Source organism: Coregonus lavaretus (genome assembly GCF_964263955.1).
Source record: "Coregonus lavaretus genome assembly, chromosome: 29".
NCBI classification, from domain to species: domain Eukaryota; kingdom Metazoa; phylum Chordata; class Actinopteri; order Salmoniformes; family Salmonidae; genus Coregonus; species Coregonus lavaretus.
Window position 1 is genome coordinate 9,711,341 of NC_140016.1, and position 27,474 is coordinate 9,738,814.

Here is a 27,474-nt window from a genome sequence, read left to right on the forward strand (position 1 = left end):
ACACAGGAATAGCTAATGGCCATCCATTTCATCTATCAAATGTACAGAAGGGTTTTATAGGGGGAGATATCGAACTACACTATCATTTAATTCCCCCGTTTTACCTGAATCCATATCCTCATCTCGAAGGCTCCTCTCGGTGTCAATCAAAGCATCAAGGAGATCGTACTGGTTGATCTCAGCAGTCTCAGCTGGAGGGCAGGGTGGCAAGGAGGCGGGACTTTCTGACAACTAAAACAAGTCACAGACAGATAGTTGAGGTTCAGTTAGGCTCCTTTCCTGTCGCTCCACAGTTTCATTTTCTTCAGTTGTTCTCACACAACGTTTAGCCGAACAAACAAAATCTGTTCCAGACCTTAAACAAGGTAGTGTATACTAGTTTACTATTGGTCTACTGGCCTGTGTCTTACCGGCAGTTTCTGTCCAGCGATCTCAGTGGGTGATGTGTGTCGGGGGGGCGGGTGCAGGTCTCCCTGGGACACCAGGTACTGCAGCATGTTGACCAGGGCAGCACAGGAGTCAGCACAGGTGTGGAGGTGGACCATGTTGTTGGAGCAACGCAACTCAAACAGAGGCTGGGACTGGGGGAAGAGACAGAGAGGAGGTGTGGGGATTGGAATAGAAATCAAATAAAATGTTATGTCACATGCACCAAACACAACTGGTGTACACTTTACCGTGAAATGCTTGCTTACAGGCAGTGGTGGAAAAAGTACCCAATTGTCATACTTGAGTAAAAGTAAAGATACCTTAACAGAAGATGACTCAAGTAAAAGAGAAAGTCACCCAGTAAAATACTCCTTGAGTAAAAGTCTAAAAGTATTTTGTTTTAAATATACTTAAGTATGAAAAGTAAGAGTATTAATAATTTCAAATTGCCTATATTAAGCAAACCAGACGGCACACTTTTATTAATTTTTTTTTACAAACAAAGCATTTGTGTTTATTGAGTCCTCCAGATCAGAGGCAGTAATAAGTGCGTGAATTGGACCATTTTCCTGTCCTGCTAAGCATTCAAAATGTATCGAGTACTTTTGGGTGTCAGGGAAAATGTATGGAGTAGAAAGTACATTCTTTTCTTTAGCAATGTACTGTAGTAAAAGTAAAAGTTGTCAAAAATATAAACAGTAAATTATAGTTCAGATACCAAAAAACTTTAAAGTATTTTTACTTAAGTACTTTACGCCACAGTTTACGGGCCCTTCCCAACAATGCAGTTTAAAAATAATGATACAAATAAAATAGTAACATGAGGAATAAAATAAAATACACAAGAATGGAGCTATATACAGGGGGTACACCAGTCCCAGATCAATGTGCACCGGTACAAGGTATTTAAGGTAGATATGTACATGAAGGCAGGGTAAAGTGACTAGGCATCAGGATAGATAATAATAAGGTATTTAAGGTAGATATGTACATGAAGGCAGGGTAAAGTGACTAGGCATCAGGATAGATAATAATAAGGTATTTAAGGTAGATATGTACATGAAGGCAGGGTAAAGTGACTAGGCATCAGGATAGATAATAATAAGAGTAAGTTAAGAACAGAGCATCAGCAGCAAATTATGAATGTAAAAGTGTGTGTGTGTGTGTGTGTAATGTGTATGTATGTGTATTTGTGTTGTGTCGGATGGCAGGGAGCTTCCCTCTGTAACTCTTTGCAGTCAAGGGCTGGTGCATTTGCCATACCAAGTGGTGATTCAGCCAGTCAAGATGCTGTCGATGGTGCAGCTGTAGAAGTTTTTGAAGATCCGAGGGCCCATACCAAATATTTTCAGCCTCCAGGGGGATAAGGCGCTGCCGTGCCCTCTTCACGAATGTGCTGGTGAGTGTGGACCATGTTAAGTTATTAGTGATGTGGACGCCAAGGAACTTAAGCTCTCGACCCGCTCCACAACAGCCCCGTCTTTTTCCTGTAGTCCACGATCAGCTCCTTGGTCTTACTGACGTTGAGGTAGAGGTTGTTGCACTGGCAGCACTGCTAAGTCTCTGACCTCCTCCCTGTAGGCAGTCTCATCGCCGTCGGTGGTCAGGCCTAGCACCTTTGTGTTGTCAGCAAACTTGATGATGGTGTTGGAGTTGTGCGTAACTACGTAGTCATGGGTGAACAGGGAGTACAGAAGGGGACTAAGAACACACCCAAAGGGCCCCCGTGTTGAGGGTCAGCGTGGCGTAGGTGTTGTTGCCCATCAGGAAGTCCAGGATCCAGTTGCAGAGGGAGGGGTTCAGTTCCAGGTTTCCAGGGTCCCTAGCTTGGTGGTCCTCTGTAGCTCAGCTGGTAGAGCACGGCGCTTGTAACGCCAAGGTAGTGGGTTCGATCCCCGGGACCACCCATACACAAAAATGTATGCACGCACGACTGTAAGTCGCTTTGGATAAAAGCGTCTGCTAAATGGCATATTATATTATTATTATTATATTATTATAGCTTGGTGATGAGCTTGGAGGGGACTATGGTGTTGAACGCTGAGCTGTAGTCTATTTACAACATTCTCACATAGTTATTTCCCAACTTGTCGAGGTGGGAGAGGGCAGTGTGAAGTGCAATTGAGATTGCATCATCTGGGGATCTGTTGGGGCGGTATGCGAATTGGAGTGGGTCTAGGGTGTCTGGGATGCGAATTGGAGTGGGTCTAGGGTGTCTGGGATGCGAATTGGAGTGGGTCTAGGGTGTCTGGGATGTGAATTGGAGTGGGTCTAGGGTGTCTGGGATGTGAATTGGAGTGGGTCTAGGGTGTCTGGGATGTGAATTGGAGTGGGTCTAGGGTGTCTGGGATGTGAATTGGAGTGGGTCTAGGGTGTCTGGGATGCGAATTGGAGTGGGTCTAGGGTGTCTGGGATGCGAATTGGAGTGGGTCTAGGGTGTCTGGGATGCGAATTGGAGTGGGTCTAGGGTGTCTGGGATGCGAATTGGAGTGGGTCTAGGGTGTCTGGGATGTGAATTGGAGTGGGTCTAGGGTGTCTGGGATGTGAATTGGAGTGGGTCTAGGGTGTCTGGGATGTGAATTGGAGTGGGTCTAGGGTGTCTGGGATGTGAATTGGAGTGGGTCTAGGGTGTCTGGGATGTGAATTGGAGTGGGTCTAGGGTGTCTGGGATGTGAATTGGAGTGGGTCTAGGGTGTCTGGGATGTGAATTGGAGTGGGTCTAGGGTGTCTGGGATGCGAATTGGAGTGGGTCTAGGGTGTCTGGGATGCGAATTGGAGTGGGTCTAGGGTGTCTGGGATGCGAATTGGAGTGGGTCTAGGGTGTCTGGGATGTGAATTGGAGTGGGTCTAGGGTGTCTGGGATGTGAATTGGAGTGGGTCTAGGGTGTCTGGGATGTGAATTGGAGTGGGTCTAGGGTGTCTGGGATGATAGTGTTGATGTGTGTCATGACTAGGGCTGTGGCTGTCACGACATTTTGTCAGCCGGTGATTGTCAAGCAAATAACGGTAATTGACCGTTAATTAACATTAATTAGCATCTCCTGGCTTCCACACATAGCCTACAAGCCATTTAAAAAAGTATAATTAATCCATGTAATATAGCCTACACTGTCACAATTAATCCATTATTTATTTTAGACAGGTCTAAAGAAGCATGATATGAAAAAAATGTAGTCTATTTCAGAAGAAAATAATAGCATACTCTGAGTTGTCCTTATGTGGCTATGCCAAATGGCTGTGGGCTACACTAGTTCATTTAGCAGACAAGATTTGCTTATAATTCCGTGGCATTATTTTATAGTATGAAGAACACAATTGAACAAAGCTGAATAAAATATAAATATTTTCTCCAAACGATTTGAGAGAGTGCGCACATGCGGCTATTCTGTGTTGAGCGGTTAACAAAGAAATAGGTATTCCTATATGCTTAATTTAGAGTTAATGTAACTTTAGTTGTTCTACAAACATTGGGCTATATGTTTTGATTTTTAATACATTGTAAGGCTGCATGATGAGACTAATGATGATTTGAAAAAAGTTGCTTGAAAGGCATGAGCTCTGCTTTGTTTTTAACGCAGGCTGTACACACTCCAATAGTCTCTCATTCACAATTTGACAAGTACTTGATAATGCCTCGAATTTCACGGCGGCATCCCCTTTGTGTGGCCGTAATACACCTGAAGCGACTCTCACTTACATGGCTCTCCGTCACATGATCGGGTCTTTCTCACAGGCTACAAATGAAGACAGAGACATCGGGGACGCAACTGCAGGTGTCCTTATCCAATTCTGAGGTGCATATTGAAGACATAGGAAGAACTGTCCACATCTACTTACGTCAGCCAACAAGATGAGTAGGCCTAACGAACAGCAAAAGCACTAGCCTATGTCAATCTACTATCCCCCATTGTTAAAAAACAGATCACCGACCATTTCGAATCCCACCGTACCTTCTCCGCTATGCAATCCGGTTTCCGAGCTGGTCGTGGGTGCACCTCAGCCACGCTCAAGGTCCTAAACGATATTATAACCGCGAGCGATAAAAGACAGTACTGCGCAGCCGTCTTCATCGACCTGGCCAAGGCTTTCGACTCTGTCAACCACCGCATTCTTATTGGCAGACTAAATAGCCTTAGTTTCTCTAATGACTGCCTCGCCTGGTTCACCAACTACTTCTCAGATAGAGTTCAATGTGTCAAATCGGAGGGCCTGTTGTCTGGACCTCTGGCCGTCTCTATGGGGGTGCCACAGGGTTCAATTCTCGGGCCGACTCTATTCTCTGTGTATATCAATGATGTCGCTCTTGCTGCTGGTGACGCTCGGATCCACCTCTATGCGGACAACACCATTTTGTATACATCTGCCCTTCATTGGACACTATGTTAACAAACCTCCAAACGAGCTTCAACGCCATACAACACTCCTCCCGTAGCCTCCAACTGCTCTTAAACACTAGTAAAACTAAATGCATGCTCTTCAACCGAACGCTGCTTGCACCCGCCCACCCGACTAGAATCACTACGCTCGGCGGGTGTGACCTAGAGTATGTGGACAACTACAAATACCTAGGTGTCTGGTTAGACTGTAAACTCTCCTTCCAGACTCACATTAAGCATCTCCAATCAAAAGTTAGATCTAGAATCAGCTTCCTATTTCGCAACAAAGCCTCCTTCACTCGTGCTGCCAAACATGCCCTCGTAAAACTGACTATCCTACCGATCCTTGACTTCGGCGATGACATTTACAAAATAGTCTCCAACACTCTACTCAGCAAATTGGATGTAGTCTATCACAGTGCCATCCATTTTGTCACCAAAGCCCCATATACTACCCACCATTGTGACCTGTACGCTCTTGTTGGCTGGCCCTCACTACATATTCGTCGCCAAACCCACTGGCTCCAGGTCATCTATAAATCACTGCTAGGCAAATCCCTGTCTTATCTTAGCTCACTGGTCACCATAGCAACACCCACCCGTAGTCTGCGCTCCAGCAGGTATATCTCACTGGTCATCCCCAAAGCCTACACCTCCTTTGGCCGCCATTCCTTCCAGTTCTCTACTGCCAATGACTGGAACGAACTGCAAAAATCTCTGAAGCTGGAGACTCTTATCTCCCTCACTAACTTTAAGCGTCAGTTGTCAGAGCAACTTACCGATCACTGCACCTGTACACAGCCATTCTGAAATTAGCCCACCCAACTACCTCATCCCCATATTGTTATTTATTTTGCTAATTTGCACCCCAATCTCTATTTCCACATCATCTTTTGCACATCTATCATTCCAGTGTTAATTACGAAATTGTAACTATTTTTGCACTATGGCCTATTTATTTGTTGCCTTACCTCCATAACTTACTACATTCGCACACACTGTATATATATTTTCTGATGTATTTTTGACTTTGTTTTGTTTACCCCATATGTAACTCTGTGTTGTTGTTTTTAATTGCACTGCTTTGCTTTATCTTGGCCAGGTCGCAGTTGTAAATGAGAACTTGTTCTCAACTGGCTTACCTGGTTAAATAAAGGTGAAATAAAATAAATAAATTGTAAAAATAAAGAAAAACCCTTGAATGAGTAGGTGTGTCCAACTTTTGACTGGTAGCGCACACACACGGTCAAATGTTTGGACACACCTACTCATTAAAGGGTTTTTCTTTATTTCTACTATTTTAAATTGTAGAATAATAGTGAATACATCAAAACTATGAAATAACACATATGGAATCATGTAGTAACCAAAAAAGGTGTTAAACAAATCAAAATATATTTGAGATTTGAGATTCTTCAAATAGCCACCCTTTGCCTTGATGACAGCTTTGCATACTCTTGGCATTACCCGTGCTATGGACTATTCAACGCTGGTCTGACCAATCTGATTGTTTTGATCACGCGGAATGGGATATGTTCCGGGTAGCCTCTGAGAATAACATCAACGAATACACGGATACGGTGTCTGAGTTCATCAGGAAGTGTATAGGAGATGTTGTACCCACAGTGACTATTAAAACCTACCCAAACCAGAAACCATGGATAGATGGCAGCATTCGCGCAAAACTGAAAGCGCAAACCACCGCATTTAACCATGGCAAGGTGACTGGGAATATGGCCGAATACAAACAGTGTAGCTATTCCCTCTGTAAGGCAATCAAACAGGCAAAACGTCAGTACAGAGACAAAGTGGAGTCGCAATTCAACGGCTCAGACACGAGACGTAAGTGGCAGGGTCTACAGACAATCACGGACTACAAAGGGAAAACCAGCCACGTCGCGGACACCGACATCTTGCTTCCGGACAAGCTAAACACCTCTTCGCCCGCTTTGAGGATAACACAGTGCCACCGACGCGGCACGCTACCAAGGACTGTGGGCTCTCCTTCTCCATGGCTGACGTGAGTAAGACATTTAAGCGTGTTAACCCTCGCAAGGCTGCCGGCCCAGACAGCATCCCTAGCCGCGTCCTCAGAGCATGCGCAGACCAGCTGGCTGGAGTGTTTACGGACATATTCAATCCCAGTCTGCTGTCCCCACTTGCTTCAACATGTGCACCACTGTTCCTGTACCCAAGAAAGAAAAGGTAACTGAACTAAATGACTATCGCCCCGTAGCACTCACTTCTGTCATCATGAAGTGCTTTGAGAGGCTAGTTAATGATCATATCACCTCTACCTTACGTGACACCCTAGACCTACTTCAATTTGCTTACCGCCCCAATAGATCCACAGATGACACAATCGCCATCGCACTGCACACTGCCCTATCCCATCTGGACAAGAGGAATACCTATGTAAGATGCTGTTCATTGACTATAGCTCAGCATTCAACACCATAGTACCCTCCAAGCTCATCATTAAGCTCGGGGCCCTGGGTCTGAACCCCGCCCTGTGCAACTGGGTCCTGGACTTCCTGACGGGCCGCTCCCAGGTGTTGAAGGTAGGAAACAACACCTCCACTTCGCTGATTCTCAACACTGGGGCCCCACAAGGGTGTGTGCTCAGCCTCCTCCTGTACTCCCTGTTCACCCATGACTGCGTGGCCACGCACGCCTCCAACTCAATCAAGTTTGCAGACAACAGAACAGTAGTAGGCCTGATTACCAACAATGACGAGACAGCCTACAGGGAGGTGGTGAGGGCCCTGGGAGTGTGGTGCCAGGAAAATAACCTCTCACTCAACGTCAACAAAACAAAGGAGCTGATTGTGGACTTCAGGAGACAGCAGAGGGAGCACGCCCCTATCCACATCGAAGGAACCACAGTGGAGAAGGTGGAAAGCTTCAAATACCTCAGCGTACACATCATTGATGATCTGAAATGGTCCACCCACACAGACAGTGTGGTGAAGAAAGCGCAACAGCGCCTCTTCAACCTCAGGTGGCTGAAGAAATTTGGCTTGGCACCTAAAACCCAAAAACTTTTACAGATGCACAATTGAGAGCATCCTGTCGGGCTGAATCACCGCCTGGTACAGCAAATGCACCGCCTGCAACCGCAGGGCTCTCCAGAGGGTGGTGCGGTCTGCCCAATGCATCACCGGGGGCAAACTACCTGCCCTCCAGGACACCTATAGCACCCGATGTCACAGGAAGGCCAAAATGATCATCAAGGAAAACAACCACCCAAGTCACTGCCTGTTCACCCCGCTATCATCCAGAAGGCGAGGTCAGTACAGGTACATCACTAGGCGGCTTCCACCCGGTTACGCAACCCTGCACCTTAGAGGCTGCTGCCCTCTATATATAGACTTGGAATCACTGGCCACTTTAATAATGAACACTAGTCACTTAATAATGTTTACATATTTTTGCTTTACCCATCTCATATGTATATACTGTATTCTATTCTACTGTATTTTAGTCTATGCCACTCCGACATTACTCGTCCTAATATTTATATATTTCTTAATTCCCTAATATTTATATATTTCTTAATTCCATTCTTTTATTTTTAGATTTGTGTGTATTGTTGTTAATTGTTAGATATTTCTGCACTGCTGGAGCTAGAAACACAAGCATTTCGCTACACTCGCAATAACATCGGCTAAATATGTGTATGTGACCAATAACATTTGATTTGATTTGAATGGAGTCATGGTCAGATTTGCCAAAGGGATGACGAGGGAGGGCCATGTATGTGTTTCTGTGGGTAGAATAAAACTGGATTTTAACGCCCCTAGTGGCGCAGGAGACATGTTGGTAGAAGTGAGGTAGGACGATTTTATGTCTCCCCGCGTTAAAGTCTCCGCCCACCAGAAACGCTGCCTCTGGGTGAGCGGTTTCTTGTTAGTCTATGGACCCACACAGTTCGTTGAGTGCCAGAGTGGTGTTGGCTTGTGGAGGGATGTAGACAGCCGTGATAATTACGAATGAGAACTCTCTTGGTAGATAAAAGGGTCTGCAGTTTACCATGAGGTAATCTATATCAGGTGAGCAAAAGCTTGAGATATCCTTCACACTTGAAGCAGCACACCAGTTGTTATTTATGAAAAAAACACTCCTTTCGACTTCCCCAAAGCTGCCGTCCAATCCTGCCGCTGCATGGAGAATCCACAGAGTACTACATGAATAGTCATCATCCAGCCACGTTTCAGTAAGACATAATATTGCAGCTTTTCAAGTCTCTCTGATAGGAGACTGTTGAACGAAGCTCATCCATCTTATTCTTGAGTGACTGGATATTTGCCAACAGAATGGAGGGGAGCGCCATTCGGTTCTCTCGTCACCTCAATTTTACCAGGACGCCTGCGTCGTTTTGGTAGCCCAAGGAATAGGGTCTGGTATGAACAGTGGAACAGCTGTGGGAGTTGAAGTCGTAGTTGAAGTCGAAATCTAGGTTAGTAACTGTTGAAATCGAGGTTAGTAACTGTTGAAATTGAGGTTAGTAACTGTTGAAATCGAGGTTAGTAACTGTTGATCTGATGTCCACAAGTGCGCACAAGCATTTCGCTACACCCGCAATATCATCTGCTTAATACGTGTATGTGAACAATAACATTTGATTTTATATGTGATAATAGTATGAACTTTTTGTTCAGAAAAAGATAAACAAAATAAAAGTCACTAAATAGCAAAGTTGGGTTGGAAGTCGTAAGATGTCGCCCTTCTCCGTCGAGGAGAAGAAAGGACGAGACCGTAGATTTGAGACCGACAGTCTCTCAAGTTCAAACACACAGACAGATGTGTAATCACATAAGATTGTCAGGCTAAGAACTTACCAGTTTCCCTGTATCACTGCCTTTCCATGTGGTGACAGCCAGCTCCAGCAGATCAATGTCCAGAACACACACATAGTCTGAGAGAGAGAGAGAGACAGAGTTAGAAATGCAAACACACTCAGACGTAGATGTACACACACGGTATAGTTAATAATGTGTCATACCTCGTCTCAGGTCCACTACGTCACTTTCACACTTATCAGAGAGATACATGGCAGAATCATCCAGGATAAACCTGAGGAGGAAATACCATCACAAACTTCAACAACCAACAATTATGTTACCCCCCCCCCTTGCGAGTCCCCCTCGTGACAGAGAATATAAAAAATATATGTTAATTTCCTGCAATTCTATACATTTCAAATCAATTTTTTATTTGTCACATGCTCCGAATACAACAGGTGTAGACCTTACCATTAAATGATTACAAGCCCTTAACCAACAATGCAGTTCAAGAAATAGAGTTAAGAAAATATTTACTAAATAAACTAAAGTAAAAAATTCAATAAAAAGTAACACAAAAATAACGAGGATATATACATGGGGTACCAGTACCGAGTCAATGTGCGGGGTTACAGGTTAGTCGAGGTAATTTGTACATGTAGGTAGGGGTAAAGTAGATAATAAACAGCAAGTAGCAGCAGTGTAAAAACAAAAGTGTGTGTGGGGGGGGGGGGGGTCAATGTAAATAGTCCGGGTTGCCATTTGATTAATTGTTCAGCAGTCTTATGGCTTGGGGGTACAAGCTGTTAAGGAGCCTTTTGGACCTAGACATGGCGCTCCGGTACTGCTTACCGTGCGGTAGCAGAGAGAACAGTCTATGATTTGGGTGACTGGAGTCTTTGACAATTTTTTGGGCCTTCCTCTTACACCACCTAGTATACAGGTCCTGGATGGCAGGAAGCTTGGTCCCAGTGACGTACTGGGCCATACGCACTACCCTCGGTAGCGCAGAGCAGTTGCCATACCAGGTGGTGATGCAACTGGTCAGGATGCTCTCGATGGTGCAGCTGTAAAACCTTTTGAGGATCTGGGGACCCCATGCCAAATATTTTCAGTCTCCTAAGTGGGATAAGGTGTTGTCGTGCCCTCTTCACGACTGTCTTGGTGTGTTTGGACCATGATCATTTGTTGGTGATGTGGACACCAAGGAACTCTGGACCCGCTCCACTACAGCCCTGTCGATGTGAATGGGGGCGTGTTCGGCCCTCCTTTTCCTGTAGTGCAGGATCAGCTCTTTTATCTTGCTCAAGCTGAGGGAGAGGTTGTTGTCCTGACACCACACTGCCAGGTCTCTGACCTCCTCCCTATAGGCTGTCTCATCGTTGTCGGTGATCAGGCCTACCACTGTTGTGTCGTCAGCAAACTTAATGATGGTGTTGGAGTCGTTCTTGGCCACGCAGTGGTGGGTGAACAGGGAGTACAGGAGTGGACTAAGTATGCACCCCTGAGGGGCCCCCGTGTTGAGGATCAGCGTGGCAGATGTGTTGTTGCCTACCCTTACCACCTGGGGGCAGCCCGTCAGGAAGTCCGGGATCCAGTTGCAGAGGGAAGTGTTTAGTCCCAGGGTCCTTAGCTTAGTGATGAGCTTTCTGGGCACTATGGTGTTGAACGCTGAGCTGTATTCGATGAACAGCATTCTCACATAGGTGTTCCTTTTGTCCAGGTGGGAAAGGGCAGTGTGGAGTGCGATTGAGATTGCGTCATCTGTGGATCTGTTGGGGCGGTATGCGAATTGGAGTGGGATGATGGTGTTGATGTGAGCCATGACCAGCCTTTCAAAGCACTTCATGACAACCGACGTGAGTGCCATGGGGCGGTAGTCATTTAGGCAGGTTACCTTCGCTTTCTTGGGCACAGGTACTATGGTGGTCTGCTTGAAACATGTACAGTGAGGGAAAAAAGTATTTGATCCCCTGCTGATTTTGTATGTTTGCCCACTGACAAAGACATGATCAGTCTATAATTTTAATGGTAGGTTTATTTGAACAGTGAGAGACAGAATAACAACAAAAAAATCCAGAAAAACGCATGTCAAAATGTTACACATTGACTTGCATTTTAATGAGGGAAATAAGTATTTGACCCCTCTGCAAAACATGACTTAGTACTTGGTGCCAAAACCCTTGTTGGCAATCACAGAGGTCAGACGTTTCTTGTAGTTGGCCACCAGGTTTGCACACATCTCAGGAGGGATTTTGTCCTACTCCTCTTTGCAGATCTTCTCCAAGTCATTAAGGTTTCGATTCGAGCCTGACGTTTGGCAACTCGAACCTTCAGCTCCCTCCACAGATTTTCTATGGGATTAAGGTCTGGAGACTGGCTAGGCCACTCCAGGATCTTAACATGCTTCTTCTTGAGCCACTCCTTTGTTGCTTTGGCCGTGTGTTTTGGGTCATTTTCATGCTGGAATACCCATCCACGACCCATTTTCAATGCCCTGGCTGAGGGAAGGAGGTTCTCACCCAAGATTTGACGGTACATGGCCCCGTCCATCGTCCCTTTGATGCGGTGAAGTTGTCCTGTCCCCTTAGCAGAAAAACACCCCCAAACCATAATGTTTCCACCTCCATGTTTGACGGTGGGGATGGTGTTCTTGGGGTCATAGGCAGCATTCCTCCTCCTCCAAACACGGCGAGTTGAGTTGATGCCAAAGAGCTCGATTTTGGTCTCATCTGACCACAACACTTTCACCCAGTTCTCCTCTGAATCATTCAGATGTTCATTGGCAAACTTCAGACGGGCCTGTATATGTGCTTTCTTGAGCAGGGGGACCTTGCGGGCGCTGCAGGATTTCAGTCCTTCACGGCGTAGTGTGTTACCAATTGTTTTCTTTGCGACTATGGTCCCAGCTGCCTTGAGATCATTGACAAGATCCTCCCGTGTAGTTCTGGGCTGATTCCTCACCGTTCTCATGATCATTGCAACTCCACGAGGTGAGATCTTGCATGGAGCCCCAGGCCGAGGGAGATTGACAGTTCTTTTGTGTTTCTTCCATTTGCGAATAATCGCACCAACTGTTGTCACCTTCTCACCAAGCTGCTTGCCGATGGTCTTGTAGCCCATTCCAGCCTTGTGTAGGTCTACAATCTTGTCCCTGACATCCTTGGAGAGCTCTTTGGTCTTGGCCATGGTGGAGAGTTTGGAATCAGATTGATTGATTGCTTGCTTCTATGGACAGGTGTCTTTTATACAGGTAACAAGCTGAGAATAGGAGCACTCCCTTTAAGAGTGTGCTCCTAATCTCAGCTCGTTACCTGTATAAAAGACACCTGGGAGCCAGAAATCTTTCTGATTGAGAGGGGGTCAAATACTTATTTCCCTCATTAAAATGCAAATCAATGTATAACATTTTTGACATGCGTTTTTCTGGATTTTTTTGTTGTTATTCTGTCTCTCACTGTTCAAATAAACCTACCATTACAATTATAGACTGATCATTTCTTTGTCAGTGGGCAAACGTACAAAATCAGCAGGGGATCAAATACTTTTTTCACTCACTGTAGGTATTACAGACTCGGTCAGGGAGAGGTTGAAAATGTCAGTGAAGACACTTGCCAGTTGGTCCGCACATGCTCCGAGTACACGTTCTGGTAATCCGTCTGGCCCTGTGGCTTTGTGAATGTTGACCTGTTTAAAGGTCTTGCTCACATCGGTTACGGAGAGCATGATCACACAGTCATCCGGAACAGCTGGTGCTCTCATGCATGCTTCAGTGTTGCTTGCCTCGAAGCGAGCATAAAAGGTATTTAGCTCATCTGGTAGGCTTGCGTCACTGGGCAGCTCGCGGCTGGGTTTCCCTTTGTAGTCTGTAATAGTTTGCAAGCCCTGCCACATCCGACGAGCATCAGAGCCGGTTTAGTAGAATTCAATCTTAGTCCTGTATTGACGCTTTGCCTGTTTTATGGTTCGTCTGAGGGCATAGCGGGATTTCTTATAAGCGTCCAGATTAGTGTCACGCTCCTTGAAAGCGGCAGCTCTAGCCTTTAGCTCGGATGTTGCCTGTAATCCATAGTTTCTGGTTGGGATATGTACGTACGATCACTGTGTGGACGACGGTGTCAATGCATTTATTGATGAAGCCGGTGACTGAGGTGGTATACTCCTCAATGCCATTGGATGAATCCCGGAACATATTACAGTCTGTGCTAGCAAAACAGTCCTGTAGCATAGTACCCACGTCATCTGACCACTTCCGTATTGAGCAAGTCACAGGTACTTCCTGCTTTAGTTTTTGTTTGTAAGCAGGAATCAGGAGGATAGAATTATGGTCAGATTTGCCAAATGGAGGGCGAGGGAGAGCTTTGTAATGGTCTCTGTGTGTGGAGTAAAGGTGGTCTAGAGTTTATTTACTTTTGGTTGCACATGTGACATGCTGGTAGAAATGAGGTAAAACGGATTTAAGTTTGCCTGCATTAAAGTCCCCGGCCACTAGGAGTGCCGCTTCTGGATGAGCATTTTCTTGTTTGCTTATGGCCTTATACAGCTCGTTGAGTGTGGTCTTAGTGCCAGCATTGGTTTGTGGTGGTAAATAGGCTATGAAAACTATAGATGAAAACTCTCTTGGTAGATAGTGTGGTCTACAGCTTATCGTGAGGTACTCTACCTCAGGCGAGCAATACTATAGGGTGGAGGCAAATGTTTGCAGATAACCTTGTGTATTCTATTATTCTAACTCTCAACAGTAAGTTGAGACCCCGACTGAGTTCCAAAAAATATAGATTATAATTATTTATTTTTAATTGGTCCGCGGGCCTACAAAAAGGGGGGGCGCCAGTTGCCCATCCCTGAACTAAAAGGAAGAACTCATCTTTTGAGGTTCACTGTACCTGAGGTGAAAGGTGGCAGTGTCTACGATGATGTTACTGGAGAGAGAGAAGGATTCTGCTGTGAACAACACCCTCAATGGAAGATACAGGGGCCTGAGAGACAGAGAGCAACAAAGAAGGGGAGAGAAGGGAGAAGTTTGTTAATTATTTATTATCTGCCTTTGTCCACATATGTAAATCTGCTGTGTATGTATACCTGTAGTCCATGGCGCAGGTGGCCAGGTGTGTGTGTAGGACGGTAATAACTGCAGGAGATGTGTAGCCCAGGATCGGGTCATCAATGACATCCAGAAAATCAACCAGCTGTCATCAAGAAAACAGACTAATCAACAAGACTCACTAACCAAACACACACCCACACAGTCAAATCATGATAGGTGCCTGAAGCGTCTCAGCTTTAGTATTTATTAGTATCCCCCATACCTGTTCGTGCCAGCTGTGATTGGTCTGTGCCATGCGATGTCGCATAGTGGCGCCATGGAGACGAAGGGCAACCAGGAACTCCTGTAAAATACACAAACACAGAATTAAGTTAGTGATATTTCTTCATCATAAGCACAGCTAACCTACAAGCACAATCAAAAGGTGATATTTAATTCAAATAATAAATGAGAAGATACACGTGTTACCTTGACGTTTCTCTGAGGGTCCAGGGTGATTTTGATGGCTGTGGATAACATCTGGACCTCAGTCTCCCTACCACTCACACTGCTCACCCCCACCTCTGTGGGGTAAATGGTAAGGTCTAGATGCCCTGGGGGAGTGAAGCTGGGCATTTCCAACCGCACGGGGACGGGAGAGTCTTTCACTACAGCTGTGAGGGGGAGGAAAAGGGTTAGTGACCAGAAAGGAAAGAGGTAAGGGCTGTCAGTCATTTAGCTCATGACTAAAATATACAGTGGCTTGCGAAAGTATTAACCCCCCTTGGCATTTTTCCTATTTTGTTGCCTTTCAACCTGGAATTAAAATGGATTTTGTGGGGGTTTGTATCATTTGATTTACACAACATGCCTACCACTTTGAAGATGCAAAATATTTTTTTAAATTGTGAAACAAACATGAAATAAGACCAAAAAAAAGAACTTGAGCGTGCATAATCCCCCCCCCCCCCAAAGTCAATACTTTGTAGAGCCACCTTTTGCAGCAATTACAGCTGCAAGTCTCTTGGGGTATGTCTCTATAAGCTTGGCACATCTAGCCACTGGGATTTTTGCCCATTATTCAAGGCAAAACTGCTCCAGCTCCTTCAAGTTGGATGGGTTCCACTGGTGTACAGCAATCTTTAAGTCATACCACAGATTCTCAATTAGATTGAGGTCTGGGCTTTGACTAGGCCATTCCAAGACATTGAAATGTTTCCCCTTAAACCATCAAGTGTTGCTTAAGCAGTATGCTTAGGGTCATTGACCTGCTGGAAGGTGAACCTCCATCCCAGTCTCAAATCTCTGGAAGACTGAAACAGGTTTCCCTCAAGGATTTCCCTGTATTTAGCGCCATCCATCATTCTTTCAATTCTGACCAGTTTCCCAGTCCCTGCCGATGAAAAACATCCCCACAGCATGATGCTGCCACCATCATGCTTCACTGTGGGGATGGTGTTCTCGGGGTGATGAGAGGTGTTGGGTTTGCGCCAGACATAGCATTTTCCTTGATGGCCAGAAAGCTCAATTTTAGTCTCATCTGACCAGAGTACCTTCTTCCATATGTTTGGGGAGTCTCTCACATGGCTTTCGGCAAACACCAAACATGTTTGCTTATTTTTTTCTTTAAGAAATTGCTTTTTTCTGGCCACACTTCCGTAAAGCCCAGCTCTGTGGAGTGTACGGCTTTTTTATTTTATTTATTTCACCTTTATTTAACCAGGTAAGCCAGTTGAGAACAAGTTCTCATTTACAACTGCGACCTGGCCAAGGTAAAGCAAAGCATTGCAATAAAAACAACAACAGTTACATATGGGGTAAACAAAACATAAAGTCAAAAATACAAACAGAAAATATATATACAGTGTGTGCGAATGTAGTAAGTTATGGAGGTAAGGCAATAAATAGGCCATAGTGAAAAATAGTTACAATTTCGTATTAACACTGGAATGATAGATGTGCAAAAGATGATGTGCAAATAGAGATACTGGGGTGCAAATAGAGATACTGGGGTGCAAATTAGCAAAATAAATAACAATTTGGGGATGAGGTAGTTGGGTGGGCTAATTTCAGAATTAAATTAGGGGCTTCATAGCAAAGGGGGTGAATACATATGCACGCACCACTTTTCCGTTATTTATTTTTTGAAACAAGTTATTTTTTTCATTTCACCTCACCAATTTGGACTATTTTTTGTATGTCCATTACATGAAATCCAAATAAAATCCATTTAAATGACAGGTTGTAACGCAACAAAACAGGAAAAACGCCAAGGGGGATGAATTCTTTTGCAAGGCACTGTACATGATAACACATGGATTATCACACTTTTACAAATGACTAGGTAGGTAGTACTCCCAGAGCTAAACCCTGATATCACAGAGTCATTCCACTCACCTTTGTGGTAAAGTTCCACCCTCCTGCTCTCCAGGCACAGGAAGCTGAGATGGGGATTGTTCTGATGCTGCGCCACGCTGAACATCTTCCCCCCTTCCAGGTCCAACAGGAGCTCCCCATGACACCGGTCCTCCTGACTTCCTGTCTCTCCCTGAAGGAGACGAGAAAAATAAAACGATTTATTTAAACAAGTGTCTTCCTTAGAAGCGTCATTGTATATATACATTAAATCATTCAATTTGTGTAATACAAATTCCAAACTATTGAATTCAAATGAAATGTCTGTTTGCTCTAATATCGCTCATTCAAGCATTAAGGTCCAGTCAGGATTTGAAACAGGATCCAAAATCTCTCCAGTCTATTTCCCTAGCTAACCATTGTAAGATGTAGCTGGTTCATCAATGGCTCACCTTGCTGTCCGTCATGGCTTGGAGGCGGCCCTTTCCTATGACAACGGTGAGGGAGAGCAGGCTGAGGGCGTGGTTAGGGCGGGGCTCTGACTGCCTGCGTCTGGTTGATTCACTGGCTGTGTAGAACTGAGCATCTTCCTCCTCGGAGTCTGAGTCTGAGAGACCAGAAATATCCCAGTTATAGAACTGCTGAGCAACCAGCAACTACACATTTCAGATGGTCTGCAGGGGTGCAGACTAAAGAGTTGCTCAACACATACCACTTGGCAAGCCATCTTAAATCAGAGCTTTAAATAGACTAAAGATGTTAACAAGATGCTACCCAGAGATTATCCAATTCTGAATGTCTGACCAGTCTGAAGTGGTTTACAAGTCTCTACAAGTATGGGGGTCTCACCTAGTCTGAATGCAGACTTGCAAAGCTGGAAGTTGTCATCATCTTGGCGACGGTGTTGGGGGCTGTGGTCGCTCTTAGGGTCTGAGGGGGGAGGGGCTTCCCACATCAACAGGTCATTATTGATCCTACAGGGATGGAGAGGGAGAGAGGAGGACAGAGGGAAAGGACAGAAAAAGAGGAAGTGAGTGATTGTAAAATGTTTACATTGACATGTTAGTCATTTGCAGATGCTCTTATCCAGAGAGACTTACAGTAGTGAGTCATTTAGCAGACGCTCTTATCCAGACAGACTTACAGTAGTGAGTCATTTAGCAGACGCTCTTATCCAGACAGACTTACAGTAGTGAGTCATTTAGCAGACGCTCTTATCCAGAGAGACTTACAGTAGTGAGTCATTTAGCAGACGCTCTTATCCAGAGAGACTTACAGTAGTGAGTCATTTAGCAGACGCTCTTATCCAGAGAGACTTACAGTAGTGAGTCATTTAGCAGACGCTCTTATCCAGACAGACTTACAGTAGTGAGTCATTTAGCAGACGCTCTTATCCAGACAGACTTACAGTAGTGAGTCATTTAGCAGACGCTCTTATCCAGAGAGACTTACAGTAGTGAGTCATTTAGCAGACGCTCTTATCCAGACAGACTTACAGTAGTGAGTCATTTAGCAGACGCTCTTATCCAGAGAGACTTATAGTAGTGAGTGCATACAATTTAATACTTTTTTTGTACAAATAAGCAAACTAGCAGAAAAAGAGAGACAGACAGACACACAGACCTGTTGTAGACGCTCTGGAAGGCCTGTTTGCTGGGCAGGAAGATGTAGGCCAGGGGCAGAAAGATGTCTACTACACACTGACACTGAGAGACACACTGAGACTGGAACTGCTGCATCCCCTCTGGGTCTGCTGGGATCACCATCTGAGGGGGAAGTAGAGAGACAGGACAGAAGGATGAGAGGGAGAATGAGGAAAGTGGGTCAAATAAAAACACATCTTCAGGAAGTGTGAGATTATATGTGAGAGAGGGATGGTAAGGTGATTGAGTGTAGGTGAAAAACTGACAATTGGTCCAGAGAGGGATGGATGGTCAGGAGTGAGAGACGCATGGTCAGGATTGAGTGACGAGTGTAGGTGTTTGTGATGGGATGATACCTCCTCAGTCTCCTCAGACTCTTCCTGGGGTTTATTATGGATCCCCATTAGTTCTGCCAAGGCAGCAGCTACTCTTCCTGGGGTTTATTATGGATCCCCATTAGTTCTGCTAAGGCAGCAGCTACTCTTCCTGGGGTTTATTATGGATCCCCATTAGTTCTGCCAAGGCAGCAGCTACTCTTCCTGGGGTTTATTAAGGATCCCCATTAGTTCTGCCAAGGCAGCAGCTACTCTTCCTGGGGTTTATTATGGATCCCCATTAGTTCTGCCAAGGCAGCAGCTACTCTTCCTGGAGTTTATTATGGATCCCCATTAGTTCTGCCAAGGCAGCAGCTACACTTCCTGGAGTTTATTATGGATCCCCATTAGTTCTGCCAAGGCAGCAGTTACTCTTCCTGGGGTCCAAACACATTAAGGCACTTACATTACACATAAAACAACATATAAAACAGTACATCATATAAATATATTATTACACCACTACATATCTACAATACAACATGTAAAATACCACCATACAACAACATTACAATGTACGTGTGTGTAGATTGTGTGTGCTAGCGAATGTGTGAGTATGTGTGTGTCTCTTCACAGTCCCCGCTGTTCAATAAGGTGTATTTTTATCTGTTTTCTAAATCTGATTCTACTGCTTGCATCAGTTATCTGATGTGGAATAGAGTTCCATGTAGTCATGGCTCTAAGTAGTACTGTGCGCCTCCCATAGTCTGTTCTGGACTTGGGGATTGTGAAGAGACCTTTGGTGGCATGTCTTGTGGGGTATGCATGGGTTTCCGAGCTTTGTGCTAGTAGTTTAAACAGACAGCTCGGTGCATTCAGCTTGTCAACACTTCTTACAAAAACAAGTAATGAAGTCAATCTCTCCTCCACTTTGAGCCAGGAGAGATTGACATGCATAGGGACGGTCAGGGGTGAGAGAGGGATGTAAGTGTTTGTGATGGGATGGTGCGGTACCTCCTCAGTCTCGAACATGGTGCGGTTGGAGGAGAAGGGGGAGCTGGTCTTCTCTCGGAGTTCACAGGGGTTCTCAAACGACATGGACCCCAGGTCCCTCATCAGACCCATCCCTACTCCTCCTAATGCTGACCCCAGACCCTCTCCTCCACTCACACGCACTGACAGCCTGGAGAGAGGGAGGGAGATGTAAACTATGCAGCTGTGAACTTGGTGTACAGTAGATTGATGTGCAATGTTGAGTTCTGAAAGACATTCAATCCAAGTAGCACAGCAAGTGAAACAAACTCTCCTAAAACACATGTTCCAGAAACACACTCACTTGGCCATGGAGTCTTGACTCTTCTGGACTCTGATACAGGGGAAGGAGCCTCCTTCCCAGCCCTCATATGTTCCTGAGAGAGACAATGAACAAACAATTGCTTAAAATGTGAGTGTTACTGTGTGTGTATGTATATTTGACTGTGTGTGCATTCCTCACCGTGCATGTCACTGAAGCTGGCCTCCAATAGCTGTGTGAGGGAGCCGTGGGGGGGGGCAGGGGGTGCATGGGGATCTGGCTGGAGGTCAGGGCCCTCCTGGGAGCAGATATCCAGGTCAAACAGCTCCAGCACCAGGGTCTCCTCCCGCATGGCTCTCTGGGAAAGTGGGCGTCGGAAGGGGAGCGGCCGGAGGTCCGGGATGGGGAAGCGGAGCTTGAGGACGGCGTGGGGCGAGAGGAGGGAGAGAGAGGAGTGCAGCTCACTGCTCTGGGTCTGAGAGAGGGATGGAAGAGGAAGAGGAGAGGAAAAAAAGAGGGGAGAATTTTAAAATAAAGAATCTAAACATAAAGCAAACCTGCAATTTAACTTCAATTGTGAGGCAGGCATATCAAAATCATTATCAACCATTATCAAAATGCTCCTCTTAGCAGCTGATGGCTTGCTAAGTGTTTACCTGTGTGTGTACGGGTCCTCCTCCTGTCTGTGTGGGACAGTGGCTGCAGGCTCTGCTCAGAGGTTCCAGTCGACTCAGAATGTCCAGGTCCAACTCAGCACTCAGCTCTCCCAACTCTACCCTCACTACACTGTCTCTACGCACCACACGCTGCCTCCCCTGCAATACAGCGACATATCAGGAGGAGGGGGTAGCAGGTTAACAGAGGCGACCAAAACAGACTGAATCAATGACATATTAGCTTTTGAACATGTTCAACTGACACAAACACGCAGGCCAACACACAACATACACACTGTCCTGGTTTACCTTGCGCAGGTGTTTCTCTGTGAGACTGTAGTGTAGCTGTGCACAGGGTCTGGCTGTAGCTCCCACTGTGAACATCCCAGCACGCTGGAACTGGAGCAACTAGAGAGGGAGAAAAGAGGAGTGAGGAGTGGGAGCGAAGAGAGTGAGGAAGGAGAGAGGGAGGGAAGAGTTATATCCTGGGCAATGCTATCCCCTGCTATAGCACACTGTATTATGATGAATGTTGTGTTAAAGCCCTCAGACAATCTCAAATAACAGCCCCTGTCCTACCTCAGTGTATTGGGGATTTCCTGGCTCCCAGAGGCACTCAAGTAGCTCTAGCCTACTGAAGGATAGGTCAGAGGTCACAGCACGGGAGTGGCGACCTGCACTGCGCATCTCACACGCCACCTGTACCGCTGCTCCAGTCATCCTGAGAGAGAGAGGGAGAGAGAGAGAGAGAAAATATGATTTATTGATATGTAGGGCAGGCAGGTTTGTTGATTTATCTGAGGAGTGGCGGCCAACGTTGAAGAGGCTATTGTGTGTTTGTACCTGAGATGTGAGTGGGGGCAGGCTTTAGCGAAGCTAGCTCTGAGGTGGTGGAAGTCTCTCTCGCTGAACATACTGTCTTTGAAGAAGGCCAGCTCCCGGAAGAACACTCGAGACACCTGGGTCAATGAGGACACTCCATCCGGCCCGGGGGTCGGGTCCTGCTCCAGTAAGGTTAGGGTGAGCCCGCCAATCGAGAGGCGGAGCAATGCCTCTGGTTTCAGGGGCAATGATTGGCTACTTCGCCCTGGAAGAGGAGGGGTTAATAAGATAGGTTGTATAATATAGTTTTTGTTACCTGTGAAATGTGCACAAGACAGTGTGAGTAAGATGTGAGTGTTACCTGGTATTCTGCTACACTGGGGCAGGCTGGATAGTGTTCCTGGTACAGGATAACGCCTGGGACCCTGTGGTAGGCCCTGGGCGTAGCTAGCCTGGCTGTGTGTAGACGACGCCATGCTGTCAGAGAGAGAGCTGCCAGAGCGCGCTGACGTCACACTGCTGCTCATACCAGGACCCATGGAGAAGAACATATCTGAGCGAGAGAGTGAGTGAGTGAGTGAGTGAGTGAGTGAGTGAGTGAGTGATTAAACACAGAGACAATGTGCACTATGCTTCATATGTCTACTTCAACCAATCTCTCACAGAAATGTAAAGAATGCAAATTATGCAGCAGCAAACTACTGTACATGTGTCCTGCAGACTGTGTCACCACAAAGCTAATGTGACCCCTGTCACCTCAAATTCACTAGCCTCCATATTGCATTCCAACTTTGGCTGCCCTCCACATACCCCCGTTCTCCAGACCGGTGAGGTAGGGCTCCATGTCAGGCTCGTCGTCCCAGTCCGGATCTCCATCTCCGGGGCTGGAGCTCAACTGTTTGCTCAAGTCCTCCTCTATCAGACGCAGGTCCTCAGAGTCCAGGGGACGGCTGTGAACCCCAGCACCACTGGCCTCAGGCTCTGGTAGGATAGACAGGGAGGAATCATACAGGGTCTGCAGTACACAGTGTGTATGATGATGAGCATGGTTAAAATACACTGAACTGTGGATCCAAATAAAGTGTGTTCAATTAAGTGAGTTTTGTTCCACTGTCAATGAAATAAGGATGTGGAACTAAGACACATACACTGAGTGTACAAAACATTAAGAACACCTTCCTAATATTAAGTTGCACCCCCCCTTTGCCCTCAGAACAGCCTCAATTTGTTAGGGCATGGACTCTACAAGGTGTCGAAAGCGTTCCACAGGGATGCTGGCCCATGTTGACTCCAATGCTTCCCACAGTTGTGTCCAGTTAGCTGGATGTCCTTTTGGTGGTGGACCATTCTTGACACACACGGGAAACTGTTGAGTGTGAAAGACCCAGCAGCGTTGCAGTTCTTGACACAAACCGGTGCGCCTGGCACCTACTACCATACCTCGCTTAAAGGCACCTACATTTTTTGTCTTGCCCATTCACCCTCTGAATAGCACACACACACACACACACAATCAATCAATGTCTCAAGGCTTAGAAATCCTTCCTTAATTTGTCTCTTCCCCTTCATCTACACTGATTGAAGTGGATTTAACAGGTGACATCAATAAGTGATCACAGCTTTCACCTGGATTCACCTCATCAGTCTATGTCATGGAAAGAGCATGTTTTGTATACTCAGTGTAGGTGGAATGCAGGTGGGGAGGTACAGGTAACCAGTTTCTTTACTCACCTGTGTCGATGCAGAGGGCAGATAGAAGGTCGGTCAGGTGAGTGATCTGGTCTGGAGAGAGCAGCAGGTGAAGGAAGCCCACCTTCCCATCCAGCTCCAACTGAAAGATAAGGAGAAATGGTTGGAATAATAGTGACAAAACAAGACAGTGTTCTTAAAATCTAGGTTAAACACACAGGAAGGAACTGAACCAAACCACAGACAAACACACACCTTAGGTCCAGGCAGCATGTCGTTCTGTTTGATCTTGACTGTGGTCTCCATGAAGCCGGAACAGCTGCCGATGAGGAGGGGCTGCTGGGTGGCCGGAGGGGGGGAGGTGGGGGCGACTGGAGAGTCATCGTCCTCCTCATCACCTACCTCCTCCTCTTCGCTGGCTGAGGCTGAGCCAGGGGTGTCAGCTCTTAAAGGACCCTGAGGAGGAGAGAAATATTACCAGGGTTAACCCTTAGCACCACTGGTTGGTACAGTCTATTTACATTTAAGTCATTTAGCAGACGCTCTTATCCAATCAGCCCCTAGTCTCATTTTGCCTCTCAAACTAGGGGGAGAGTGAGAGGAAATACTGTATGAGAGTATGTGAGTAGTTTCTAAGTTAGTATTTAGTCTCTATAAGAGGTGTGTGTTATATTGGGACCCAATATGAGAGTATATGCATGTGAGTATATGCATGTGAGAGTGACTGTGTGTACATGAGGGGATTGATATGTGCCATGGTCAATGTGAAACAGTGTGCTACCTGGGGCCCTCCAGTGGTCTCGTACAGCAGTTGAACAGAGCTGAGCTGGAGGATCTTGTGCAGGAAGGCAGGGGGCTGGTGGATGTCTACAGGCACTGTCTGACTGGGGTCCCTCACTGCCTCGTCACAGTACTCCAGCCTGCAGCGCACCACACAGCCACCGGGGGCAGAGAAGAACACTCAGCACAACAACGCTGTATAACCTTCAACCTCAGCCAAAACACCCACCATACACACATACAAGCTCTACCAAAGATAGTGAAGCTTCTCCGAGGTTCAAAGGTTCTCTTTGGATCTACAGACAAATCCAGAGACAGTTTGGCATTGCAGGTTTGCCTCAAGTGTTTCCTCATCTCGTTTCCTTCCTGACTTCTAAACTGGTCAAAGGTGGACGGACCACCACAGGCAGTGTGAGAGTGTCAGTGCGGTGAGAACCAAAATACCGTTTGATGTGCACCTCTAAGGCAATGCCCGTCTCCATGTCCAGGGGCTGGTGCTCTATTCGGATTATTGTGTCCAGGAGGGTGACTTTTATCCGACGCAGGACTGCAGCAAAACACAAACAGGGACATTCATTATCACTAAGCATATTGGTCACAAAGACACTAACAAGGGACACCAGTGATGTGATTTGAGTCCTTATCTCACAAGCTTGGACTGGACAGTACACGACTGACACAGTTTGAAAATGACTGAAAAATATGTTATCTTCAGAATGCACTATAACCAACCACAGGGGACAGTACAGGTACAATAATGACAACTTTAAAACAGGTGCACGCTTTTCACTGCCACGCACACATGCAAACAAGGCCTACACAGTGACTCACCCGTCTCAATAGTTTGTGCAAACATCTCCAGGCCCTCCAGTGGAGCAGGCGGCTCCTCTGACGCCTCAGGTGGGTCCTTTAGGCACTCCTGGGCCAGCTGCATGCTGGAGGTCATGCATGTGGACCAGCCCTGGGAGTCCAAACCCCCACCTACACGTAAACAAAAACAAGGCATGATTCAGTGACTGTAATAAATGATAAGTGATGACTCATGAACATACTGAACTGTATCACTGAGCAACATAGTCATCTGTTAATTGGTTTGCAGCTGGCTCTGAAAAATGTTGAGCCTGGGATAGTGTAATATGTCTTCTCTTGAGCTCTGACATTGGTTTACAACAAAGAGTTAGCTAGTACTAGACAACTGTATTTGTCTTTGTTGACAATGACATTCTAAAGGTAGCTAGCTAATCAATGGTTACCACAACTTCCTTCCTGAAACTGACAGGCCTGAGGCAGTGACAGGAACAGGAGCTGAATCAATAACAAGGTAACAACAAAGAACTCATTCGTCAGGCAGAGTGGCTGTCAGGCTGAGACTTACTGGTCCTGTACTTGGGTCTGCATGTTATCTGAAGGCCTGAGATGACGAGGGTGCAGTGGTCGGTGACAAGAGCTGACCATGGAATTGTCACCTCTATGTTGCTCACAAACCCATCCACAATCTCAAATGGAGCCCCAAGAGATTCCAATAGCTCGTTGACCGCCTGGGGGGAGGGGAGGAAGGAAGGAAATGGGCGATGAGAAATGAATAGAGATGAGTGGAAGATGATGTTTGAAAAAGAAACACCATGTTTTACAATAAACAACTTGTGGAAATGGCGTCGGGCAACGGTTTTGTCTGATGTGCAGATTGAAAGTGAGTGAGTTTGCGAGATCTAAGTCATATACTGTATATTTCAACGGAACTGCAGGGACAATGGATTAGGCGAGTTATTTTCCAATCAGATGCTAACAAAAATATTTATCGGAACTGTTGTTCCTTGAACTCACGAGAAGCGAGGATATGACGATGATTGTTGACTCAAGTCCTGAAATTGCGAAATAGTTGAGGGTCGGGGTGCATGGGAACACACAAAGGGGACCAGTTGTTCCTTGACAGTTAAACTGCCTTACTACTTTGACTAACTCACCCAAACATCGATGTTGATTTCTTTGATGACACCACTACCATTGTACAGGTCCAAACTCAGCTGTTCCAAACTCAGTCGTTCTTGCAAGAAGTGACCGAGGTAATGCTGTAAGAGGTACCGACAGGCCCGCTTCTTGATTGAGCCTGACCAGGGGAAAAGCCAGCGAGACATAGGGCCAGCGAGTTCAGGGTGAGGGAGCGATGAGGTGATGGAGGAAAACGAATGCAAAAACAGTCCTCTGGCAACTGCATAACAAACAAAACAAAGTGTACTAACGAAGAACGAGCTACAGGGCTGGCTAGCTAGCTAGGGGGCTGAGGAAGGGGATAACCCGTCTCTCGAAATCCTTTGTGTCAGGACCGATGAGTCCACGGCAACGTCGTTTCACAGGACGTTATACTGTTTCATTTCCTATTTTAGCGGTATTTCTGTCCAAACTGTGCGACAAGTGCTATTACATATCTCCCGTTTCACAGGGTGTTAATTGTTTTCATACTCGAACTGATGGTATTGTGGGGACGGCGCTGCGTCATTGCGTCAGTTGCAAAAGCCGAAAGTTAGATTTATAAATACGCCATCTTTGGAAGGTCAAAACAAAACTGTGTGCGCGTTCCTCTGCCCAGGCGTTGCTGTTACATGCCATTTCTTAGCTACAACGCTTGGATAGTTATTTTACATATCAGCCAGGGGCGGCCTGTTCAATAGGGCGATATGGGCGACGCACTGCCAAACGGGAAAAGGAAGGGATTTTTTTTCTAATCAATTATATCACGGCAACAGTAGTTATCAGTGTTGTAATCTATACGTCTGATCTGCCACAGTGCCACACTGCCACTAAATGTCGAATCAGGCTAAAGTCGTGCTTCAAATGGCTCCCCCCCCTTTTGGGGCGATTTCAGTCAGGTTGAAAATCGCCCAGAAGTCTGTCATAGACTCCCATGTAAAATCTATTTTTTTCAAATTTCAGAGCCTTCAATACAATCTCAATGGGTGTCTGTGGGCTTGCACTTACGCGCTTTCGTCATACGTTACGTGACCATGAACGTAACTGAGAAAAGAGCGGATTGTTTGAAAGAAGTTCCTTTTTGTCGGCGAACAAATGAAGATAAATTGGCAACGAAACAATTAGGACCTCCCAGACCAAATTTAATAATTCAACAGGTTTCTACTAAAGGCGGAAAGTCCTACACCCGAGGATTTTCCAAAAATTGGTACGAACGAAAAAAGACATTGCCACTCACTCAACTGGATGACGAGGGATACAGGCTAGCTGTCCGCCGCCACAACGATGAGGTTAGTGTTGATAATCACAAGTTTACTGGAACTGAGACCAAGTAGAGAC

The 27,474-nt window shown here is 46.0% G+C and overlaps 1 protein-coding gene across 1 annotated transcript in view; it reads right to left on the bottom strand.

Moving 5' to 3' along the window:
• Positions 1–26,645, bottom strand: part of LOC311105325 (autophagy-related protein 2 homolog A-like) — a 36,927-nt gene extending 10,282 nt beyond the window's left edge. Inside the window, exons 1-28 of the mRNA XM_084147441.1 lie at positions 26,133–26,645; positions 25,544–25,706; positions 25,000–25,149; positions 24,613–24,715; positions 24,170–24,308; positions 23,644–23,844; positions 23,431–23,530; positions 22,510–22,680; positions 22,061–22,252; positions 21,721–21,964; positions 21,457–21,598; positions 21,187–21,285; positions 20,878–21,036; positions 20,423–20,696; positions 20,264–20,336; positions 19,942–20,110; positions 18,594–18,736; positions 17,820–17,944; positions 17,423–17,577; positions 17,013–17,163; positions 15,105–15,289; positions 14,899–14,979; positions 14,672–14,778; positions 14,476–14,568; positions 9,811–9,881; positions 9,647–9,723; positions 411–581; positions 105–231 (exon numbers count right to left, since the gene is read on the bottom strand). Of these exons, the coding sequence (XP_084003567.1) occupies positions 105–231; positions 411–581; positions 9,647–9,723; positions 9,811–9,881; positions 14,476–14,568; positions 14,672–14,778; positions 14,899–14,979; positions 15,105–15,289; positions 17,013–17,163; positions 17,423–17,577; positions 17,820–17,944; positions 18,594–18,736; positions 19,942–20,110; positions 20,264–20,336; positions 20,423–20,696; positions 20,878–21,036; positions 21,187–21,285; positions 21,457–21,598; positions 21,721–21,964; positions 22,061–22,252; positions 22,510–22,680; positions 23,431–23,530; positions 23,644–23,844; positions 24,170–24,308; positions 24,613–24,715; positions 25,000–25,149; positions 25,544–25,706; positions 26,133–26,303 (4,036 nt within the window). The 5' untranslated portion in view covers positions 26,304–26,645. The remainder of the gene's footprint in view (positions 1–104; positions 232–410; positions 582–9,646; positions 9,724–9,810; positions 9,882–14,475; positions 14,569–14,671; positions 14,779–14,898; positions 14,980–15,104; positions 15,290–17,012; positions 17,164–17,422; positions 17,578–17,819; positions 17,945–18,593; positions 18,737–19,941; positions 20,111–20,263; positions 20,337–20,422; positions 20,697–20,877; positions 21,037–21,186; positions 21,286–21,456; positions 21,599–21,720; positions 21,965–22,060; positions 22,253–22,509; positions 22,681–23,430; positions 23,531–23,643; positions 23,845–24,169; positions 24,309–24,612; positions 24,716–24,999; positions 25,150–25,543; positions 25,707–26,132) is intronic.
• Positions 26,646–27,474: the final 829 nt, after the last annotated feature.